Source organism: Ipomoea nil, unplaced genomic scaffold (assembly GCF_001879475.1).
Source record: "Ipomoea nil cultivar Tokyo-kokei standard unplaced genomic scaffold, Asagao_1.1 scaffold1596, whole genome shotgun sequence".
NCBI classification, from domain to species: Eukaryota; Viridiplantae; Streptophyta; class Magnoliopsida; order Solanales; family Convolvulaceae; genus Ipomoea; species Ipomoea nil.
The window spans coordinates 850160-875553 of NW_017618024.1; the positions used below are offsets into that span (position 1 = coordinate 850160).

Consider the following 25394-nt stretch of genomic DNA (forward strand, 5'->3'; position numbering starts at 1 on the left):
AACACAGCCGCAAACAACGGCATCTGATACCCCGATGTACCTTCGGTGAACAAGGTATCCTAGCCCTCCTTGTCGGGGTTGTGGTTAGGTGCATTTTCTCGGTGCGCAAGTGTCGGCGGCTTAATAGCACCATCAACAACGTGCATGCCGATAGTACAAGGGGCACCATGGTGTTGATGAAACTGTTTTGGAAATTAATGCTATTGGTGTGTTTGAAATGTGCATTGGTGGTGGAATCTTGCTGTTTTACGTGCATTGTATATAATTTGCTACTGCATGGTACTACTTGGGGCTAGGGTGCGAATTCTCTCCTAAATCTGATGGAACGTACACTAGACTGCACCTTGGTATTATCAATTACTTGTGGGAAGTAGGATTCAAAATTCAAAGCTGGTTGAAGTGGAAGAGTCTCATGACTGCATCTTCTTGGCCTGGGACTGATCCCATCTTTGAGCATTTTTGAGGTCTTGACATCACTTGCGCTGCATGGAAATTAGGGGAAAAGACTAAAATATGCGGTCAACAAGGCAAAATTTCCAAAATGTGTCGTATTTTTTTTTTAGACAAAAATATGCAAAACTCCTTTCGTAGTTGCGTTTTTGATGTATTTCGTATTTTTCTTGTATTTGAAGAAAACGCAAGAGGCAGTTGCGTTTACGTATTTGTATACGTAAAACGCAATATGCTCTTGCGTTTTTGCGGCAATACCGTATCCCACAAAACGCAACTTTGTTTTGCGTTTTACGTATTATACGTAAAACGCAAAACCAAGTTGCGTTTTTGTCAATTATTTGTACTCGCCGTCGCCGGCGAAGTTGAAGGCCGGACAAAACGCAATTCGCAAGTGAGTTTTTGCTTCGAATAGGTTAAACGCAAGTTGTAAATGCTTCTTCTCAGTTCTTGATTAGTGAGAAGAAGCTGCACTAATGAAATCAAGAAGTGAACTCACTGTGCAGCTGCTTCTTGAAATCAAGAACTCACTGTGCACTAATGAAATCAAGTTGTAAATACGACACATAATGGTACTGTTTTCACTATTCACTTTTGAGTTCACTTCTTGATTTAATTCGCAAGCAGCTGCACAGTGGGGCCCAGAAGAACCGGCGAGATACACAAAACTCAAAACGATGAACAGTACTCAAAATGAACCACCATTAAAACCAACACCGATTAGATGATGAACAGTACCTGGCGCCGGACCTCCCGGTAAAACGCAAGTGCTAATAGCATTTTACGTATTATTCAAAAAACGCAATTCGTTAATGCGTTTTTGTACAATTTTCCGGCGACGTACGGCGGTAAAGAAAACGCATTTGGGTCTTGCGTTTTACGTATTTACAAGTATAATACGTAAAACGCATCTCCCAATTGCGTTTTAGCGTATTCCATACGTATTGTGAAAACGCAACTGGGAGATGCGTTTTTCGTATTCAATACGTAAAACGCAACTACCAGTTGCGTTTTACATATTTTAAAAAAAAATACGGATTAAATACCTTCAAAAACGCAACTCTCAATAGAGTTTTGCATATTTCTGTCAAAAAAAAAGTCAGCACACATTTTGGCTAATTCTCAACCATTTCTACACATGCTAGTCTTTTCCCCTGGGAATTATTGGGGGCCGCTTGACCAAGATGTGTTGACTGGTTGACTTTGCTGACCAGGATTGATGACTTGGCATGCTCCAAGCAATTTTATTCCTTTCGTGTGTCACTTGTTGGATACACTGAGTTCGTGGATGCTACTGGGCTGTGTTCAAGACCAACATATGACATGGAGATCAACTGATTTTTGATTGGGCCGTTCACCTCCAACTGCCGGGCCCACAAGAATGGGCCGACTGTGCACACGATTTGGGCTTGAGCTACTCCTACTGATTTTGTGTTTCGGGCTAATAAAAAATTTAGTGGGAAAAAATTTCAGCCAAGGAAAAAGAGTACAACGCTAAACACAGTCTTTCAGGCAAACCTAGGGGTCGGTTACACAACACGAATTGCGAGATTGAACTTTGCCGATCCAATGATCGGGCTGCTGACTATGACTAGGAGGTCGAACTTAACTACTATCTGGGGATCTACTTTGCCAATCTAGCGGCCGAATTTGTGGCACAACTCAAAAGACTGGATTCTACCAATCTGGCGATCAGGATGCTGGCTATGACTTGAAGATCGGATTATTTGCGATTGAAAGATCTAACTTTACCAATTACAGGATTGAATTTACTCACGATCAATAGATCAAACTCTTGCGCGATAAAGAAATCAAATTACACCGATCTGGGGATCGACTTGCACCAATCGGGAGATTGGACTTTTAACGTGGTCTAGCGACCAAGTATTACCAATCGAGAGATTGGATTTTACTCACGGTCTGGGGACCTCAACTGGTCGTGCGGATCATAAGTGGGAACGCTCTTCCCCATGCCCTTCACTCGGGCTAACTAGTTGTGACTGGTTTGAACTCGATCAAACTGTAATCTAGATTTGCTCGACTAAAAGATCGCTCTTAGCCGATTGCGATTGGCTGGCTTTGACTATTGCACTAATCACTAAGACTTTAAATCTTTAATTTTTTATACAACTTAAATTCTAGTTGTTTTTTAAGGTTAATATTTAATATTTAAGTATTAAATAGTTTATAATTATCAAATTTATAAACAAATATTAATAAATAAATAAATAAATAAACTGGATGCCTAGGCGTTCGAGGAACACTAGCAATCTTTATCGGCCTCCGCCCAATAATCCCCCTAGTCGCTTGGTGCTGGATTTGACTCTTATCGGTTTCCGTTCAACAAACTCCTAGGGGCCGTTTACTAACTGGAAATTTTTGGAAATTTCCAAAAACTGAAAAATAGAAAACAGAAAACATGTTTACTAACACAGTTTTCTATTTTGAAAACTAAAAATAATTTCTGAAAATTTCTAGAAAACTCGAACACACTTAAAAACTGTGTTCGAAATGGAAAACATAATCATCTATAATCTATTTAGTTATATGTCACTATAACCACATTACTAGGATTACATTCATTACCATCTTATTTTACTTATCACTATCTTCTATCTTTTCTACTTAGTTTAGTTATTTAAACATAATTTATTTGCTTACACTTTAAAGTTAGACATTATTTACATCATCAAAATTAAGAATTAAACTCTATATAATGTTTTAGATTTTGATTAAACTCAATAGATTATTAGTTCGAATATTTTTAATTATGTTACATTATAATACAAGTTCGGTCCAGATAACGAATATTGAAATATCACATATATTAGAATTCAAAGTAAAAGTTATATATTCATATTCATGGATCATTCAAATGAATATATCCAAAAAATATTTTAAATATTAGCTCAAAAAATATTAATATTATCTAAACTAAATTTTAGGTGAAAACTAAAAAATTAGAAAATAAAAAACAGAGAACAATTTTTTGTTAGTAAACAAGTTTTCTAAACAGAAAACAGAGAATGAAAAACAGAGAATGAAAACTAAAAAATTAAAAAACAGAAAACAGAATACACCGTAAGTTGTATCTAATGAATTTTCATTTTTCCCTTTTTTTTTTTTTTTTTTTTTTTTTTTTTTTTGTGCAATCAAGTAGTGAGTTAAAGCGTTGATACTGAAAATATCACTCACTTAAAGTGAGGAATTTTAAAAGCGTGTTAATCACCTAGGGCAAATTATATCGTGTACTGCGGTGCATAATTGATTATGCACTGAGCTCCCAAATGGCCAAACGACGTCGTTTTGTTTAATAAAAAAAAATGGTATCTGTTTCGCGCGGTTCCGCAAAAAAATCAGGTTCATTTTGTATACACTGCAGTTTCAGTTCAACATAACTACAGTTTCATTTTGATATAACTACAGTTTCATTCGATATTTATCACACAAATATGTGAAAATGTTATTTAATTTTATTTTATATACACTATAGTTTCATTAAAACACAATTACATGATCATTTCGATATAACTACAGCTTCATTGCACAATATACACTCAAATATGTAAAATGTTATTCGGTTTCATTTTATATACACTGCAATTTGATTTCAACACAATTACAGTATCATTTTGATATAACTACAGTTTCGCTGGGTAATATATATACTCAAATATGTGAAATTGTTATTCAGTTTCATTTTGTACACACTGCAGTTTCATTTTAACACAACTACAATTTTATTTCATTTCAATTGCAGTTTCACTTGATAATATAAAAATAATATGTGAGGCAATGTCAGTTTAGATACACTGCAGTTTCAGTTGATAATTAATACACCAAACATGCACGCTCCGTTAACTCTAACGAGACGCCGTTTCTTTACTAAAAGAAATGACGCCATTTTTTACTACGCGAGCCGACCAGATGTTCGTATATAGTTTAACTTATTATTATCAAAGCACTACCGATCCATCCTTAACCCATTTAAGTTAGAGTTGCTACCTTCTTACTTTCATTTAATTTGGATTTGGTTAACTGATGTTACCAGGAATTGATTTGCATCCATCCATTAATTAAGTTAACCAATTAACCATATTAAATAATTAGTTTTAGTTCAATGATCTGCTTTCAAATTCTAAAATTTTCAATTATTAGCTAATTTGATCAAAATTTTGGTTATCATTAAATTTACCCAAAATTCAACCAAATATAAAAGGGAGAAGTGTCAAATAGGCTCATGTACTATTGTCAAGTGCTCAATTCCCACCATGAACTAAATTAAAAGCTAATTAACCACACTTACCTACTAAATTTGTTCAATTAATTTTTATTTTTTTGTAGGTAATTGATTTTTTTTTTTTTTTTTGCAGGTTACCAATTCAATTATTAAAAAAAATTCAAAATAATTTAAAAATTATTTTAAAAAAAAGACTACAGCCACCGGCTGTCCGGCGAGGACAGCCGGTGGCTGTATTCTTTTATTTTATTTTATTTTGTTTTATTTATTTTAATAATTAAATAGGTAACCTGTTATTAATCTGTAAAAAAAGTCAATTGAACAAATTTAACTCGTAAATGGACCTATTTGACACTTAATTTAGTTCGTGGTGAAAATTGAACACTTCGCAGTAGTAGATGACCCTATTTGACACTTGTGCCAATATAAACTCGGCTTATATTACATCATCCATAATCATTCTATTTTGTATAAACTTGACTAGGGTGTATACAATCATGACTTTTGTGAATTTTTAAAGATTTTAAAATGATGAATTTTATAGATTTTAAAGATTTTTCATAGACTCTTTATAGAATTTTGTATGAATCTATAAAAGTTTTATACCACAAATGCTTATAATCATTTATTGACTTTTACAAACTTTTTTATTTAAAAAATCTACAAAAATCATTATAATTCTAAATTGAATACACCATACAACTATCATTGATTTATATTAATGCTCATTAATTGTTTTAATTTTATTTGAAAATTTGTTATAATATATCATATATTTTAAAAGATTTTAAATAAATTTATGTATTCAAGTTGGAAAACAAAAAAAAAAAAAAAAACCATTTTTAATTTGGTTGCCACAAAAATAGAGTATTCTATAAGTTTAAAAATAATATCAATTTTAGGGTACGAATTAAAACACTTATTTTTTTAGAAAAATTATCTATGGTAGGCTTGCTTTCATTGATTTCTGTTAATACTTACGGAGTATTATTTATATTTTAAATTTCTTTAAAAAAAATTATGATTTAACATATATTTTGATAGATATTATATAAATTAATGTATTGTAATTAACTAGTTCAAATTTGATTGCCACAAATATATATAGTGTACCATAATTTTAAACGCAATATCACTTTTCACTAAATGATATAATATTACAAGAAAAATAGTACGGAGTAATACTAAGGATGGGAAGATATAAACAATATATTCAACTATGCTTTTACCTATATATTAGTGTACTTTGTTGGGAAGATATAAACAATAATGAATAAAAAATAATCTATAGAATTTAGAGGAAAAAGAGTTTGTAATGTTTAGGGGAGAGAAAAAGTTTGTAGAGTTTAGACATGAAGAAAAAAGTAATATGTTAAATTTTTTTGAATACTACTAACTCTACTACAATGCAGTATAAAGTCAATATCGACTTCGTTGAGACTCGATTCCACAACCTCCCTTATAAGGCCGAGAGCAACTTGGTGTCATTGGACTACAACTCTACAAGGTCCTTGGTAGTAATATGTTGAATTTAGATATAAGATTTGTAGAGATTAAATATTGAGAAAAAAAAAAAAAAAAAAAAGAAAAAAAAGATCAGAGTTTAGATAGGGATAAAAAGCATTCAGAGTTACGGTGGTGTTTTGGTTGCAAAAAAATTCCAAGAGTGATCATGCAAGCATACCTTGGAGAAATTAATTAAAACTCCTCATAAAGATAATAATTCTGAAAAACCTCTAAGATGTTGGCTCCGGGCAATACATGCATACATGCAGTACCAACATAGTCGACCGGATCAATTTATACTATAAAAGTGTATTATTTTTTATCTATCAAGATTTGATAGGATAGAGACTAATTAACTATGGTGTTTGTTTGGGTTTTGGATAGGAACCATGGCATTTGTGAGTATGACGACTTGCTCATTAGCTGCAGACATGATAAAATATTTGATGGGAGAATATCACATGGACATGGTTTCTGGCTCTAATTTGATCTATTTTTGGTCTGCAATTACATTCATTGTACCTGTAACCGGAGCCATCTTGGCGGATTCTTTGATGGGCCGATTTCAAGTGATAGGAATCGCATCTATCATTGGCCTTATGGTAAGGTTTTCACACCTATTATTTCTTCTAAAGTAGTGAAACACTATATGGTAACTTAGCCAAGGTTAAGGACACAAACTTTAATCACAAGGTAACAAGTTTGAGCTGGTCAGTTGTCACCCCAGTCAAGATGGCTAAGGATACAAATTTGTAATCAAAAGATCATGAGTTTGAATCCCAGCCCTCTTGGTTTAAACTGATTAGTTATGGCAAACTAGGCTAGTTTATCTCATTATTTTCTTTTGACCGCAATGGTCACAAGACGAGATTTACCCCGTGCACACCTCAGCCAAATCACGAATTCGAATTTCAATCCTCTTGGTTTAAACTGGCCCGTTATAGACAACCTAAACTGGTTTACCTCCTTGCGTCTTTTGCTTGCTAGGATTACGAGTTCGAATTCGGCTAGTTTACCTCCTTATTTTCTTTTGACCGCTACCATCAGAAGGCCAGATTACCTCCTTATTTTCTTTTGACCGTTAAGGTCACAAGACGAGATTTATCCCATTCAATTCACATCTCAATCAAGATGGCTAAGGATACAAACTTGTAATTACAAAATTCCGAGTTCGAATCCCAACCCTCTTAGTTTAAACTGGCCAGTTATGAACAACTTAAACTGGTTTATCTCCTTGGTCTTTTGCTTGCTACGATCACAAGTTCGAATTCCAACCCTCTTAATTTAAACTAGCCACTTGACAACCTAGACTGGTTGACCCCAAAAGTGAAACACTAAAACAGTAAATATGAATGTTTGAGATTATTACATATATAATTGTTTGGGATGTATTGAAGGGAATGGTTCTTCTTTGGTTACCAACTGTGATCCCGCATGCAAAACCTGGCCCATGCAGCGACTCCTGCAGCTCTGCCACAACTTTCCAACTCCTTCTTTTGTGTACCTCTTTGGTTCTGTTGTCATTTGGATCTGGTGGAGTATTTTCCTGTTTGTTGTCGTTCGGAGCGGATCAGTTGAAGCAAATCCAGAAGAATGGTGGTGCAATGGAGAGCTATTTCAGCTGGTACTATGCCATGTTTGCTTTGTGTGAAGTAGTTGCTCTGACCTGTCTGGTTTATATCCAGGAGAATGCTGGGTGGAAAATAGGCTATGGCATTCTTGTTGTGTTCATGCTCTTTGCAGCTCTCTCTTTCTTTCTGGGTTCTCCCTTCTATGTGAAACAAAATGCCAAAAGAAGCTTAATCCCTGGGTTGCTTAAAGTGATTGTAGCCTCTTGCACAAACAGACACCTCAAATTTTCTTCAGGAAATACTCAAATAGGTTACCATCACAACAGTTCCACTACCATGGATCACCCAAGTGAAAGACTCAGGTACGGTAAATCATTATATTGAATTTACTGATTAAATTTCTTTCTTGTATCTCAATTCATACATGTTGGGCGGAGGTCAATAAGGGCCAAGCCCAGCACCATGTGACTATAGAACAATCATTATTTATGGTCCACACAAGCTGTATGGACTATATTTTGTATACCGTAAAATAATGTAGATTCAGTACAAAAATAATGTACTTTTAGTATATTAAAAATGTACATTATTTGTGTACTGAATATACATTATATTGTATAGTGTACATTCAGTACACAAATAATGTACTTTTAATATTTTAAAAATGTATTTTTTGTTATATATGGTCACGGTACACAGCACTGTGTGGACCATGGTCCACACAATAATTGGCCGCTATTGAGGGATTGTTGGGCAGAAGCTAGTAAAGGGCCAAGTCCAGCATCATGTGACTAGAGAAACTGTTGGGTTGAGGCTAGTAAAAGACCAAGTTGAGTACCTTGGCTCTCAAAAATGTGTGGCAATATAAAGAAATAAAGTTGTGCTAGTGCTACTAGCTAACAAATGATATTAGAGTCAAGTTCTGTCTCATGCTGGGAGGGAATTGATGGTGGAGGTCGATAAGGGCCAAATCGAACACCTTATCGAAAATGTATGGCAGTATACGAAAAGAAAGTTGCGTCTAGATCCTAACAAAACAAACAGCATTATATACAAATTTTTATTTTTATTTAGGTTTCTGAATAAGGCTTGCATCATACAAGATCCCCAACAAGACTTGAACTCAGATGGAACAGCAATAGATCCCTGGAGGCTTTGCACTGTGGATCAAGTAGAGGAGCTAAAGGCAATACTGAGGGTTATCCCAATATGGTTCACAGGTGTGATAATGTCTGTGGATTTCTGTCAATCTTCTTTTGCAGTCCTCCAAGCAACCACACTGGATCGCCATATCTTCAGTTCCAACTTTGAAATCCCAGCAGGCTCAGTAGGCTTATTTGGAGTTGGGTTCTCCTTTATCTGGATAGTATTATACGACAGACTACTCCTGCCTGTAGCATCAAGAATTAGAGGAAACACAGTCCATTTTGGCACCAAATCAAGAATGGGATTTGGGATCTTTATGTCCTTCTGGTATGCAGTCATGGTGGGCAAAGTCGAGAGCATCCGACGAAGCCTTGCAATCAAACAGGAACACTCATCAGACAACCTCGGAGATAGTAAAATGTCAATACTATGGATAGTACCGCAGTATGCGCTCAAGGGAATCGCAGTGGGATCCAATGCTGTGGCGCAAAACCAGTTCTTCATTTCTGAATTTCCCCGAAGCATGTCGACTATAGCTTCCAGTCTTTACGCGCTTGGCTATTCCCTCGCGAGCTTGCTAGCGAGTTTGCTGATGAGCAGCATCAGCGAATTGAGCAGAAGTAGAGGAAATGGGAGTTGGATAACAAGCGATATAAACGAGGGTCACTATGATTACTTCTACTGGGTTCTTGCTGGGTTAAGCATGGTTAACTTTCTCCTGTTCCTCATTTGTAGCAGGTCTTATGGTCCTTCTAAAGACGAGAAACCAGTGGCCATGGAGGAGGATTGAAAAAGAACAGGAGTCGTAAAACAAGTCAACTAGGAACATATATATGATGCATGGTCTTAACATGCATATGGTATATACATTAGACATAAATAATCGATACTGAATAATTGTATACTGAAACCTGACTTCATATAAGCAGATAATTTTGTTGACATGGACAGAACTACTATGAGGCAATGGAGGCAGCTGTCTCTACTCCCCCACCCCAACCCTTATATATATATATATATATATATATATATATATATATATATATATATATATATTATTAAATGTTATATAAAATTTTGTTTAAAGTACTCAACAAATTTTTGTTGATTAAGATGTCATGTGCATTTTTATTTTACATTATTATTATTATTATTATTATTATTATTATTATTATTATTATTATTATTATTATTATTATTATTATTATTATTATTATCCTACAAATCATCTAATCTTACCCAAAAAAAAAAAAAAAAAAAAAAAAAAAAACCTATGATATTTGTCCCTCTCGACCAAGAGTCAAAAAAACCCTATTGACCCAAGAGTCAAAAAAACGAAGTTCTATTTATTATTGAACAAAAAAGCATTAGAAAAACAAAATTAGAGATTTACAACATCACAGTTTTGTGAGCGTATGCACAGCGCCGGAATCGCACCATGTCAAGATAATGCTTTGTAGGATAATAATTTGTTTTTTTTTTTTTACTATTGGTTAAGAGGGTCAAATATTTTAGGTTTTTTTTAATTTTTTTTTTTAGGATTAAATGCTTCGTGGGATAATAATAATAATAATAATAATAATAATAATAATAATAATAATAATAAATACACATGACATCCTAATCAACAAAAACTGTTTTTGTTAGTAACCTGTTAAAAATGCTAATTGCACTTTTTTTCCAAGTTCATGGATTTGTTTGGAGCTTAGTCGAGTTTGATGGCTTAATTGCTATCTCCAAATAGTTCAAAGATATGGTCATAGACTCTCATAGGTTCAAATCTCATTAACAACCATTTTCCTTATCTTCACTTGTTCATTTTATCTCTTTCATTCCTTCTCAAGATAAATTAAATATTTTTTAGTCTACTTTTAAGAATCATTTAATTTGTTAATTAAATGCTCTTCTAGTCTACTTTTTATGAATCATTTAATTAATAGTAATTATTGATATAGTGGTGTCAAGTACTTACATATATTTTATGTCTTATATTAATAGGTGTGTCAATGCAACAAGCATATTAAGTGGAAGGAAACAAAGTCGTCCACCAAAATGGACTACATATTTGGTAAGTACTTCAAACACTTTGTAAAACTACATATATCTTATTCTTTTTTAAAAAAAAAAAATCTTATTGTACTGTAATTCAAATGTAGTGTGCCATACAAAGAGGAATTGAACTACCGAATGCGGCTATTATGCGATGAAATTCATGTTAGAAATTGTTTCCAGTCATGCATACAAAGGAATGAATAAGGCAAGTAACTTAATAAAATATATTTTTTCTTCAATTTTTTGAAAATACTAGCTTATTGATTATTTATCTCTTTTCAACTTTGTAGAGTTTGGAGAGACAAGGAATATTGTCCTACAATCAACAAGAGATTGATGAAGTTAGAGACGTTGCTGTTGGAAAATTCATGAGTTGGTCCAAAGCTACGCAACATACTTTGTCCAATTATTTTTAATATTGTGTGGTTGCTAGTTTTTCACTCAAATGAGTGAATCTCATTCGTTAAGAAAGAGTGGTCCAGCACTGTTTTTGGATTTGGATGGCTGAGAAGTGAAGCCTATGTTAGTATATAAGGGGCCCTTCCCTTGTTCATTAAAACACACCTCCAATCACTTCTTTTCTCCCTTCGAGTTATAGTCTGAGCAAAGTCAGGTTCACCTACGCTATAGTTGGTGTTAACTAAGCGTAGTTGGTCTGTGTAGCCTGTCGAAAGCGTGCCAGAGTTCTGACTGCACCGGCACCGGGAAAATAACGCTTTTAAGGTAGTGTTATTATAACACGTCACAGATTTCCCTTCTACCATACACCCGTTGTGTCCGTGCTTCTTAAAAGGTTTCCCGCCCGCACGTTGACGTTGCGAATATTCTCCAACAGTTAAAAGCGTTACTTATAGCAACAATCAACTACTCGAATCATGGCGCATATTATAATAATTTTTTGGCGACATGATGGTGTAGCAACAACAGAGATTAGCAGTGGAAGGCAGCAGCTTCATACAGAACAATACTAGTGAAGCACACTGCTTCGACTTATGTGTAACCTTTAACCAAGGGAGTACAACTGGAATAATTATTGGGTTCATATCGAAGCTTTGACCATACTCCGATGAGGTTTGTCTCCTCATATTCTAATATGGCACATGTATATTTATATGATTATAGGCTACTATCATATGCAAATGATTATTTTGAGCATTAGTTGTCATATATTATTGGGCATTGACCATATTCTCTGAAAACTATCATAATGACATAATTTAGAATATGGTTTGCCTATATCTTTGCATCCAATTGATTATTATTTTTTTAGAGCATGTGAAACGTGAAATATATATTGTGACAAGCATTTTAGAAATCACCATTTCATATTTTGTATGGTGAGTGCTTTGAATATTATAGAGAAAATTAACAGCGGTGTACACAAAAAAACTAAGTGAATTGTTATTATTCACATGTATGAGCTTTATGATTTTGTTGTATTAGAAGTGTTGATTTTACACTACTACTAAGTGATTAAATCATCAATCTGATATAAATTAAAGCTTATAAATTGTGTACTTATGCACATGTCAATTTATAACATTATGTGTTATTATTGTGGATATGTTACAAACTATTACACTATTTGATGAGATACATATATATTTTACAATCACATAATCTTCAATATTTGAATTGTGTACTGAGTTTGATTTCAAAGGCTTTACTAACATTTATGGTGGTAGCATGGAACAGTCATCATTCTTAAATACTCTGTCTAGGAAGATGGTTCTTAAGAAAACTTCGGTTTCACCACTCGACTTGCCAGTTTTTAAGAAGTAGGGTGTTAATCATGCAGGCTGTTAGAGTGTCACTTGATCTTCACATGAAATGAGGTTGACTTTTATATGTTGTTAAACAATCAAAGCCTTGCAATAGAAATTGTTGAAGTACTGCAATAGTAATGTTGATCTGCATCATATGAATGCTTAATATGAGTTTTGTTTTTCTTTTTTTTTGCTCAAGTGAAAGAAACGTTGTATAGGTGGAATAACTTTGGGTGTTAAAGTTATACTCGTTGAATTCACCTTGTTGAAATATATTCCCTAATAAATGTCAATTTGAACATATTCATTGCATATGAGATTAAGAATATTATGTGAAATTTGTGATTATGTTGTCCAACTTGAAGCAGCATGCAGACAACATAATCTATGTGGCTTACTAACAATGAGCATTTATACATATTATTTAAATTCTTGGTTGAGTCATTTTGAAAGACCTATAATTCCTGTTTAAAGGGTAATTATGATGAGTTGAGATAACCAAGTTTGTTGAAATATATTCAACTATTGAGTATGTGTTAGCTAAAGTACGAAGCTGCTGTAATGTTTTACAAAGCAAATCTGAAGCCCGCAAACAGTGGTATGAGAAGTTTCATAAGACACTTATGGATCTGGGCTACACGCTAAACAGATCATATGCGTGTCTATACTCAAAAAAGGTAGACTCAAGTGTTGTGCTTATATGCATCTATGTGGATGACATGCTAATATTTAGCCACAATATAGATGCTATAAAAGAGACTAAACAGTCACTATGTGATAAGTTTGACATGAAGGATCTAGGGGAGGCCGATGTGATACTTGGAGTAAAAGTCATAAAATTCAAGAATGGCTACAAGCTATCATCTACAAGGTCACTATACAGAGAAGCTATTAAGGAAGTTTAATAGCTTCGAAGTGACTCCTGCACAAACTCCCTATGATTCGAGCGTAAAACTGTAAAAAAAAAATAAAAAAATAAAAAATAAAAAATAAAAAAAATAACACACAATGAGACGGGTGTGTCACAAGAAGAACCTGCATAATGGGTGCTGATGTGTGCACATGAGTTCAAAACTACCTCTCCTTGGCTAGTTCAAGATTCAATTCACTACTAAGGAGAAAGTTACTCAAGGCACTACGTGTCAGTTTAAGGTCTAAACCATTGACATTAAGGTCAGCGCTCACTTCCCCTCAAACATCTACTTCCTTCAAACTTGTTTGAATGTGTGGGGGTTAGTCATTGAATTATTGATGGAATGACTTAAAGCCCATGAGGTGATGAATTCGTGGTGGATCTCACTTTTGTGGTCAAACGAAGCTATGAAAAGAATCACAAAGTAGTACACTAATCGGTCGATCGCGATCATTCCTATAATGTGTGTACTTGTGAGGTTGAGCTAAAACGCTTAATGAATTTATAACCCTATGAGATGGGTGGTCCTATTGAGATGGACTTAACGAATTCACCGCATAATGCTTGAGTACAAAAGTCTCTTAATGATTTATACTCAATTGGGGTGGTCTATTTAGAGATAGACCTAACGAGACCCTTGACTTGAGTGAAAAATGGTTAACTGCCTCTTATGAAAGATAATGGGGATATTCCAATAAGCTGAGTGGCTAAGAAATATGTTGATAAACGTGGAGTTGTGGGGGTGTCTAGTTAACACCTTCACTACATATACATTGTGATTCACAAACTGTCATTTGCATTGCAAAGAACAGTGCCCATGATAGAAAGAAAAGACTTATAACTGATTTATGTCTTTAACTACTCTATAAGCCTTTAAAGGTGGTCTATACTGAGATAGACTTGTTAGAGTTAAAAGTCTATATTGAGATGGACTTGAAAAGACATAAAAATCTATAATGCAATAAGACTTGTCAGGGTTAAAAGTCTATAGTGAGATAGACTTTGACAGGGTGGAGGTCTATATTAAGATAGACATAACAGACTTGAATACTAAGGGTATTCATAAGAAGTCAAAGAGTTTGACTTTCGTAGAACCTGCTACTTAGAGTTGGTGTGTGCATTAGAGTTCAAAATTTATCTAACCAGTGAGTTCAAGATTCATATCACTCTCGGGAAGAAATTACTCAATGTCACTACGTGTCAGTTCAAGTTCTCAAACACTGACATTAAGATCAACTTGTTTGTATTGCTCAGACTTTATCCTTACTAAGCTTTCTACTTTGAATATATGGAGATCGTCATTTCTTGTAAACAGCGTAGACAAGTTTTCTTGCCAACCCTCAAGAATTTGTTGGCAATTGTTGGAAAATTCATGAGTTGGTCCAAAGCTACGCAACATACTTTGTCCAATTATTTTTAATATTGTGTGGTTTCTAGTTTTTCACTCAAATGAGTGAATCTCATTCATTAAGAATGAGTGGTCCAGCACTGTTTTTGGATTTGGATGGCTGAGAAGTGAAGCCTATGTTAGTATATATGGAGCCCTTCCCTTGTTCATTAAAACACACATTCAATCACTTCTTTTCTCCCTTCGAGTTATAGTCTGAGCAAAGTCAGGTTCACCTACGCTATAGTTGGTGTTGACTAAGCGTAGTTGGTTTGTGTAGCATGTCGAAAGCGTGCCAAGGTTCTGACTGCACTACCACCAGGCAAATAACACTTTTAAGGTAGTGTTATTATAACACGGCACAAATTTCCCTTCTACCATACACTCGTTGTGTCCGTGCTTCTTAAAAGATTTCCTACCCGCGCGTTGATATTGCGAATATTCTTCAACAGTTGCTTATTGATAAATGGGTTAATAAAATGCTTCTTTAGTTGATGTTGATAATTTAAGTTTCAAATTATTATTATTAATTACTATCAATTCTAAAATTTATTAGCTTGGTTAATTATGATATTTATTAGTTTGATTAATTGAGAAATTTATTAGTTTGATCAATTGTGAGATTATGAATGTCAAATTGCACAGGTTTTGAAAATTGATGTGAATGGTAAAATTGTATAAGTTTTGGTTGGAAATCATAAAATAAAATTAATAATTTTAAAAAAAATATATACGACATGACGTCGGTTTTATAACAAAATCGACGTCGTATATTAAATTTAAAATAAATGACGACAATTTTATATATATATATAAAATCTGATGTCGTTTATTTTAAAAAAAAAAATTAAATACAACATACGACATCGATTTTTAAGTAAAATCGACGACATTTTTTTTAATTTTTAAAATTCAACATTCGACGTCGATTTTGTACTAAAAACCGACGTTGTATGTTATATTTAAATATTTTTAAAATATAACATATAAACTCTATATATATCTTGTTCTACATCACTAGCTGTAACAAAAATAGCGCCTTAAAATGCTTGAACTATCGAACTCGTTCACTAAATTTGGACTAATCTGTTCAGGCCAACGACATACTTATTGATTTTAGACTTATTTTTTTATTGAACTAAAATATATCAGGTCATTAGTTTTGGAATAAGATTGACATTCCTAATGACAACAAGAGATTCGCATCATTGCTTCTCAAATATCATACTTAGCTTCAACACTCTTCGATCTGAATATTATTAATTATTAAATTTAATCAAGAATCATTTGAAGAACTTTATTAAACAATTTAAGAATATCATTTGGAGATCGATCTTCTCTTAAGCACGTTCATGATTCCACAACCACGGTGGATAGTTGACATTAGGGATGGAGAATAATTCATACGGCTCTTATAAACTATTAATTTAACTAAACTCAGTTGTAATCTTTATTAAAAATCTTTTACAAATTCTACTTAATCTATAAGGAGAGCGTTCATCAGGTGCGAATCGCGCGTCCAAGAGAGAACTGTAAACTAACTAGCCGCGTCATGTATCCAGATCTAGGTGTACCTATAGTTATAAGTAGGTGCAAGGTGAAAGTAAGTGCACTTGCAGGTGAAAGTAGGTGCACCCGATCAATGAATGTTAACAAGGTAAAATTACATGCACTTGTAGGTGAAAATAAGTGCACCCAATCAATGAATGTTAATAAGGCAAAATTACATGCATTATAGGTGAAAGTAGGTGCAACGGTAAGTGATTTTACCTGCACTTTTTACTTGCATAGGTGCACCAACTACTTGCACATATAACACATTTACATGTACCACAGGACACGTGACGCGCGCTGGTTAGTTCGTAATTTTCTCCTGGGCGACCATTCGCACGAGATCGCCCCCCTAATATATAATACTAATAGATAAGTCATACTGCACATAATTGGCTATAAAAAATCTATGAAGAAAGAGATACTTAGAATATATGTATTAGAAAGTAATCGATACACTATACAATAATAGATAAATAAGGAATATGACATTTTTTCTCCATGAGTTATATGCTTATAGCACTTTTCTCTCCTGAGTTATTCACGTATCCACATTTGCCTCCTAAGTTATGTTAAAAGTGACAGTTTTTTTCCCTTTATGTTAAATGGACATTTTTACTCTTAAAAATAAGTATTTCATTTATTTTTCTTCCCTAACAAATTATTGCTTATATGTATGGATGATCGCGGTTTGGTTCAAACCTAACCGTACACTGTAGCAACCAAACCAAAATAGTAGGGACAGTTCTGGTTACGATTCAGAACCCCAAAAAGTAAAATAATTGTTAAATTTAGACTATTTTAAAAATAAGAAATAGAATTTACAAAAATAAATAAATGAATAAATGAATTTTGAACTGGTGGTTCAAACTAAAACTAGAACCTTCCTAAAAGCTAAGGTTCTCGTTCTGATTTATCATTTCCCATAATTGTGAATCGAAATCAAATCCCAGTCCTATCTACTTATATGTGGAATTAGAATAAATGCATGTGAAAATGATCAAACACTATTGGTAAATGATAAACCAGTTTGGTTTTGTTCCAGTTTTAATTTTGAACCTCAGATTCTAAATTTAATTATTTATTTATTTTTGTAAATTCTATTTCAATTCTTATTTTTAAAATAGTCTAAATTCAACAATTATTTTATTTTATTTTATTTCGGTTCCAATTCGTAACCAAATTCGTTCCTACTATTTCGGTTCGATTGTTACAGTGTCTGGTTAGGTTCTAACTGAACCGTGGTTATTCATACAAATAACCAATAATTTTTTGGAGAAGAAAAATAAATGAAATACTTATTTTTAAGGATAAAAATGTCCATCTAACATAAAAGAAAAAAATCGTCACTTTTAACATAACTTAAGGGACAAATGTGGATACATGAATGCGGGAGAAAAAATGCTATAAACATATAACTCAAGGAAAAAAAAGGTGTTATTTTCCCTAGATATATAACATACTGGATCGATATCGTTAGATATCTAGAATGATAAAAAAAAAAAAAAGATTTAGAATAAAAAAATAAAAATAAAAATAAAATAAAAATAAAGTGACATGTAACACATGAAACATTTATGAATAATATTAATTTCCTCATTTTGATTTAATCTTCTAATAAAATCTTTTTATTCATTAGGTAGTGTACATTGTGAGTTGGCCGACCAAACCTAGTCTTACAAAAATATACTAGGGGCAACTTCAAAATATTAGTTGGTAAAATTGACTTGATAATTATATAATTTTAAGCTTGATTTTTTAATTGTGGGAGTTACTTATTGACTTTCTTGATTTAAAGTGGTCAATAACTTATGTTAGCTTATCCTATTGTGAACCTTTGATAGCAAGGTGAGTTTTACCCAACAAGCACTTTCAGGTGGAGGCTTTTCAAATGGTAATTAAAAATAGTTAAAAATAAAAATAAAAAATAAAAAATTATAATAGAAAATATTTTTTTTTTTGGTATAGTTTAGGGTTTTCACGGTCGAACACATTGGCTAAGGATCGAACCCTTGACATTTGTTTAAAGATAAATGAGTCCCTCACACTTAATCACATCCTCAAAGTTATAGACAATATATTTGAATCAACAATAAAAGGTTGTATTTTCCAAAAAAAAAAAAAAAAAACAATAAAAGGTTGTTATTTTCCAACCGTTTTCACTTTCCCTCTCCCGCTACCCGTCATTCGACATTTAAAACATATAGCATTTAGGCATTTCATCATCTTCTCCGAGCACCCGTGTAATCAAAAGGCTGTTTTCTCAGTACGTAAAGAGCGTATACATACAGGCCGGAACTGAAGAATTCGTGGTGATTAAGGATCTGAACTTACATCTGAAGGCTTTCCACTAACATTGGAAAGTTCTTCAGATGATAAAGGCCAGGGATTGGAGAATGGCGGAAGTGCAATTGCCTCTCTTGCGAATTTCTCATTCTTCAAAGGGTAGCTTCACTACCTTGCCTTTCATCATCGGTATGTAAATGTTTTCTTAAAACCATTTCTTCTTAAACTTTCCCATTTTGTAACGTAACCCATTATTGTTACTGTCTCTAAATTCAACAGTAGTGTTTGGAAAAGCATGCAAATTAAAACTGATGTTTAAGGTCAAACGTTATCTGTTCTTGGGACTTTGTGATTTTATTGTTGTTTTGTTTTTGGATAGGAAATTTGGCATTTATGAGTATGGCGTCAAGCGCCGTAGGGGCTGACATGATTGTGTATTTGATGAGAGAGTATCATATGGATATGGCTTTTGGTTCGAATTTGATCTATTTTTGGTCTGCCGTGACAAATTTTGCACCTGTAATCGGAGCTTTAATGGCAGATTCTTCTGTGGGTCGGTTTCAAATGATTGGATTTGGTTCTGTTCTTAGCTTCCTGGTACGTAATAGTTTCTTCTCAAACTTACATATATCTGGAAGTTCAATTTATATATAGTTGGTTGGGAGCCTTATGCTGTGCATCCGTATGCACCATGTGTGGTGCATACGGATGCAAAAACGACGTCGTTTTGGGGTCTAACTTAAAAAAAAAAAAAAAAAAAAAAAAAAAAAAAAATCAGAATTTCATAACTACACATCCATAATTTCATAAGTATACTTCCAGAATTGCATAACTACACTTCCAAAATTGCATAACTACACATCCAGAATTGCATAACTACACTTCCAGAATTGCATAACTATAAATCCAGAATTGCATAACTACACATCCATAACTTCATAACTACACTTCTAGAATTACATAACTACACTTCCAGAATTGCATAACTACACTTCCATAATTTCATAACTAAAAAATTCAAAATGAATGAATTAAAAATGAATAACATAATGTTGTTGCTGGGAATCGAAACTGATTTTTTTTTTTTTTAAGTAGGGCGCGCGTTTTATGCAAAACGACGTCGTTTTTGCATCCGTATGCACCATGCAGGGTGCATACGGATGCACAACATAATTTGCCAGTTGGTTGCAATGCTTGGTGGAAGCCCATAAATGAGCAAATCGAGCAATTGGTGATCAGGAATTGTTGGACAGAGGTTGGTAAAGGGTCAAGTCCAATACCTTGCCTTTTGAAAATGTGATGACAGTATAAAAAAAATAAAATTGAACCTAATAAGTAGTATTAAAGTCAGGTCACAGACTCACAGGTCACAAAAACTGTGTAGTTAAGACCAATAGGTGATGAGAGGGTGACTACTAGCTAGCTATAGCTTTTGGTGGATCCTAACACACAATATCATGGTTTCAAATGAACTCCAGCTAATTAAGATGGTGAGAGATCCACACTTGTAACCACAAGGTCACGAGTTTGAATCCTTACCCATTAGTTTGATGAGTTGGTTAGCTATGGATAACTTAGACTGATTTATTTTATTGTGGTCATTTACGAACGAGAGTCCTAAGGCGGGATTTACCTACACCCGAAAGGACTGTGAGGTTTCCCTCGTCATAAAAAAAAAAAAAAAAAAAAAAAAAAAAAAAAAAAAAATTGTGATATATTGATGCAACTAAAGTTGGTTTTGATGATGATTTTTGATTTGAATGATTTAATGCTATAAAATTTTGAAGGGGACGATGCTACTTTGGCTATTAACCGTGATTCCACAAGCAAGGCCATCTCCCTGCAGTGAATCAACGGACAACATTTGCAGATCCGAAGCCACAACTCTCCAACTGTTTCTCCTATGCACTTGTCTGGTTCTCATCTCGGTTGGGTGGGCCGGGATGAAAACATCCTTAGCATTTGGTGCCGACCAGTTGAAGACTTTACAGACTAAGGATGTGGGCCTAATGGAGGGCTACTTCAGCTGGTACTATGTCGTGGCTGCATTGTCTAGCATTGTTGCTATGACTGGTCTGGTTTATATCCAAGAGAACATGGGATGGGAATTAGGGTTTGGCGTTCTTGTTGTGCTCTCCTTCCTCGCCGCTCTCTCCTTCTTCCTTGGATCTCCTTTCTATGTGAAACCCAAGGCCAAGAAAAGCTTAATCACCGGACTGATTCAAGTGATTGTAGCCTCTTATAGAAACAGGCATCTCAAGATTTCATCATCAGGTCAAAATGAGAGTAGTATATCCTATCATTCACTGGGCACTAAGCCGATTCTCCCTACCCAAAGACTGAGGCAAGTGAATCTTTAATGAATTTCTTGGTAAAATTAGAAGAGCCCAGGCCATTTTCTGCGTCTTCTATCTTCAATTTATCAAATAACCACCATGTTGGGAGGTCGTAAAGATGTCTAAATTCAGTAATTGGTGACTAGAGAGATATTGGGTGAAAGTTTATGAAGGGCTAAGTTCAACACCCGACCTCTTAAAATTGTGATAGTGGTGTCTAAGAAAATAAAGTTCTGCTTTCATTGTAAGCTATAACTTTTGGCATAGTGAAAATCTTAATCTAATATGTGATATTACAGGCAAGTCACTAGGAATTGTTGGGTAATTCTATCCGTGGATAACTCAATTAGATAAAACCATCTAAGTTGATGACTTAATTAAGTAGAGTTTTTTTTTTTACACTTTTGGTCCCACGACTATGGTGTTACTAACAACTTTGATCCACGACTTTTAAAATTTGTAGAATTGGTCCAAAGATTATGACTTTCTTAGCAAATTTGGTACTTTCGGTGCATTTTTCGTTCAATTTTTGTCGAAAAATTTTACTCCCCATTTTAACATGGGTACTATTTTCTTTCCATCTCACAAACTAATGACATAAATAAATAATTAAATAATTAAACACAATCAGTGGTATGGTGGGTGAAATTATTTATTTATTTATTTATGTCATTAGTTTGTGAGACGGAAAAGACAATATTACCTATGTTAAAATGAAGAGTAAAATTTTCTGGCAAAAATTGAATGAAAAATGCAACGCGAACCAAATTTGCTAAGAAAGTTATAGTCGTGGATCAATTCTACAAATTTTAAAAGTCGTGAATCAAAATTGTTAGTGACACCATAGTCGTGAGACCAAAAGTGCAATAAACTCTAACTAAATACGAAAAGTCGTTTAGGATAAAATTAAAAAAGAATTCTTATAGTCAAGGACTAAATTGAGTATTAACTCATCTTAGTGCCGTCGTAAGAACTTGATCTAACACACCTGTAGTGTATTGTTGATTTCAGGTTCCTTAACAAGGCCTGCATTGTACAAGATCCTCAACGAGACTTCACCGGGGATGGGCGAGCGGTAGATCCTTGGAGGCTATGCAGGGTGGATCAAGTAGAGGAGCTGAAAGCGTTGATAAGGGTGATCCCAATATGGATGACAGGTGCGATAATGACAATAAACACAACCCAATCTTCTTTCTCCGTGCTTCAAGCAAGCTCCATGGATCGCCACATCGGACCCAACTTGGAAATCCCAGCCGGCTCGGTGGGCATATTCGCCATTGTTTGCGTCATCATCTGGATCGTCGCGTACGACCGAATAATCATCCCAACAGCGTCAAGAATGAGTGGAAAGCCCGTCCATTTTAGCACGAGATCAAGAATGGGATTCGGGCTCGTGGTCTCATTCCTGTCAATGGTAGCGGTGGCGGCGGTGGAAGGGATCAGGCGGCGCGCGGCGGCGAAGGAGGGCAGCGCCGCCGCCGTCGACATGTCCGTACTGTGGGTGGCGCCGCAGTACGCGTTGATGGGCTTCGGAGGCGCCATCAATGGAATCGTGCAGATCGAGTTCTACGTTTCGGAGTTCCCGGAGAGCATGTCGGGGATAGCGTCCAATCTGTCGGACATGGGCGCGGCGGTGGGAAGTGTGCTAGCCAGCATGGTAATGAGCGTCATCAATGAGTTGAGTGGAAGAGGCGGGCAAGAGAGCTGGATAGCAAGCAACATAAATGAAGGCCATTATGACTACTACTACTGGGTTCTTGCTGGATTAAGTGTGGTTAACTTTGTGTTATTTCTTGTTTTTAGTAAGGCTTTTGGAGCTTGTAGAGATGAGGTGATAGACGCCGCGGTTGTGGTTGAAGAACAACTTTAATTTCTATGTGTTTGTGTATATATGCATTATATTGTTGCAATGTGCAAATGACCTACAATACTCTCTCCCACAACATTGGCATGGGAATCCTCAAAGATAAATCCTATGTACACAAGATCTTCAGAACATACAATTTTCACAAAGTACCTTAATTAGTGTTTAACAAACATACTTGGTTCCATAGTTTCTCTGCAATTGCTTGAATTAGAAACTTGATTCCTCCCTCTAGGTCTTTAGCATTTCCTTAATCTAAGAACTTTGATGGAGAGAGTACGTTTTTTTGTTTTGTTTTGTTTCAAAAAATCAGAGAGAGGACCAGAATTTCAAAATAATTAAAAATTATTCTCACGTTCCATCAACCTGGGAAGTTACCTGATGAGCAATTGAAACTCCTATTTTATGTCTTAATTGACTAATAATAAAATTATATTATTATTAAATTTAAATAGATATTTATCATATAAAACTTAAAATAATTAATTAATGAGCCACATCAATAATAATAACAATTATTCTAACAAATCCCTCGAGTACTTTAATTTTCTATGACCTTATGCTCAATACAATAATAAATTATAATTGAAACTCCATTATAACACTATATATATATATATATATATATATATATATATATATATATATAGTGAAAGGTTCCCGTGCAGTTGAATGCTTCCCGTGCGGATGTGCGGTGGATTAATGTGCGTGAGATTTGTACTCAATGTGCGTGAGTGTTGTGTTTAATGTGCCTGAGATTTGTACTTAATGTGCGTGAATGTGTAAAATGCAGCAGAAAATATTAATGTCAGCTTCTTCCACATCCCCAGTAGCCATTTGCCCCCTCCCTGATGATGATGATGCGGAGGCGAACTATGGTGGTTAAGAATTATGGGAATAATACAACAGAAATCCACACTTTGCTGCTGTGCAAATTTTACTGTGCGTGCGTCATTTATATAAACATTCAACTGCATTGAAGGTAGCTGATAATCCAGAATTCATGACCAAATTGAAGGAAGAAGTAACAAGAAGCTTGGGCGTTAATGTGCGTAAGTTTCTGTTCTGCTTCCTTCTGAGCTCGTAATTCTGAAATACTCACGCACATTAAGCACAAATCTCACGCACATTAAACACAATACTCTGGCACATTAAGTACAAAACTCATGCATATTAACATGACGCACATTAAGTATAAACCTCACGCACATTAATCCACCGCACATCCGCACGGGAAGCAACAAATGCACCTGATGCCTTCCATATATATATATATATATATATATATATATATATATATATATATATATATATATATATATATATATATATATATATATATATCATCTTTTTAACCCACCATCTATTACCGAATAAAAATTGTATATAAGTTGGACATGTATTATTCGCATCATTATTCAAGAAATACAAAACACATTATTAGTTTTATGACTAAATAGTAGTCAGTCCGTAGGTCAACACAGCCGCAAACAACGGCATCTGATACCCCGATGTACCTTCGGTGAACAAGGTATCCTAGCCCTCCTTGTCGGGGTTGTGGTTAGGTGCATTTTCTCGGTGCGCAAGTGTCGGCGGCTTAATAGCACCATCAACAACGTGCATGCCGATAGTACAAGGGGCACCATGGTGTTGATGAAACTGTTTTGGAAATTAATGCTATTGGTGTGTTTGAAATGTGCATTGGTGGTGGAATCTTGCTGTTTTACGTGCATTGTATATAATTTGCTACTGCATGGTACTACTTGGGGCTAGGGTGCGAATTCTCTCCTAAATCTGATGGAACGTACACTAGACTGCACCTTGGTATTATCAATTACTTGTGGGAAGTAGGATTCAAAATTCAAAGCTGGTTGAAGTGGAAGAGTCTCATGACTGCATCTTCTTGGCCTGGGACTGATCCCATCTTTGAGCATTTTTGAGGTCTTGACATCACTTGCGCTGCATGGAAATTAGGGGAAAAGACTAAAATATGCGGTCAACAAGGCAAAATTTCCAAAATGTGTCGTATTTTTTTTTTAGACAAAAATATGCAAAACTCCTTTCGTAGTTGCGTTTTTGATGTATTTCGTATTTTTCTTGTATTTGAAGAAAACGCAAGAGGCAGTTGCGTTTACGTATTTGTATACGTAAAACGCAATATGCTCTTGCGTTTTTGCGGCAATACCGTATCCCACAAAACGCAACTTTGTTTTGCGTTTTACGTATTATACGTAAAACGCAAAACCAAGTTGCGTTTTTGTCAATTATTTGTACTCGCCGTCGCCGGCGAAGTTGAAGGCCGGACAAAACGCAATTCGCAAGTGAG

General features: G+C 34.5%; 1 protein-coding gene and 1 pseudogene across 1 annotated transcript; both read left to right on the forward strand.

Moving 5' to 3' along the window:
• The first annotated feature begins 7813 nt into the window (after window positions 1-7813).
• LOC109190912 (protein NRT1/ PTR FAMILY 1.2-like) lies at window positions 7814-9841 on the forward strand. The gene is made up of 2 exons (XM_019341516.1): window positions 7814-8129; window positions 8842-9841. The coding sequence occupies exons 1-2, from the start codon at window positions 7831-7833 to the stop codon at window positions 9701-9703; spliced, it is 1161 nt and encodes a 386-aa protein (XP_019197061.1). The 5' UTR covers window positions 7814-7830; the 3' UTR covers window positions 9704-9841.
• A 1275-nt stretch (window positions 9842-11116) lies between these two features.
• On the forward strand, window positions 11117-23074 carry LOC109190931 (annotated as a pseudogene).
• The last annotated feature ends 2320 nt before the right edge of the window (window positions 23075-25394 follow it).

Coding starts and splice junctions, on each gene's coding strand:
- LOC109190912 (XM_019341516.1), top strand. CDS start 7,831: ATGTTTGCTTTGTGTGAAGTAGTTGCTCTGACCTGTCTGGTTTATATC. Junction 8,130..8,841: donor CACCCAAGTGAAAGACTCAG/GTACGGTAAATC, acceptor ATTTTTATTTAG/GTTTCTGAATAAGGCTTGCA.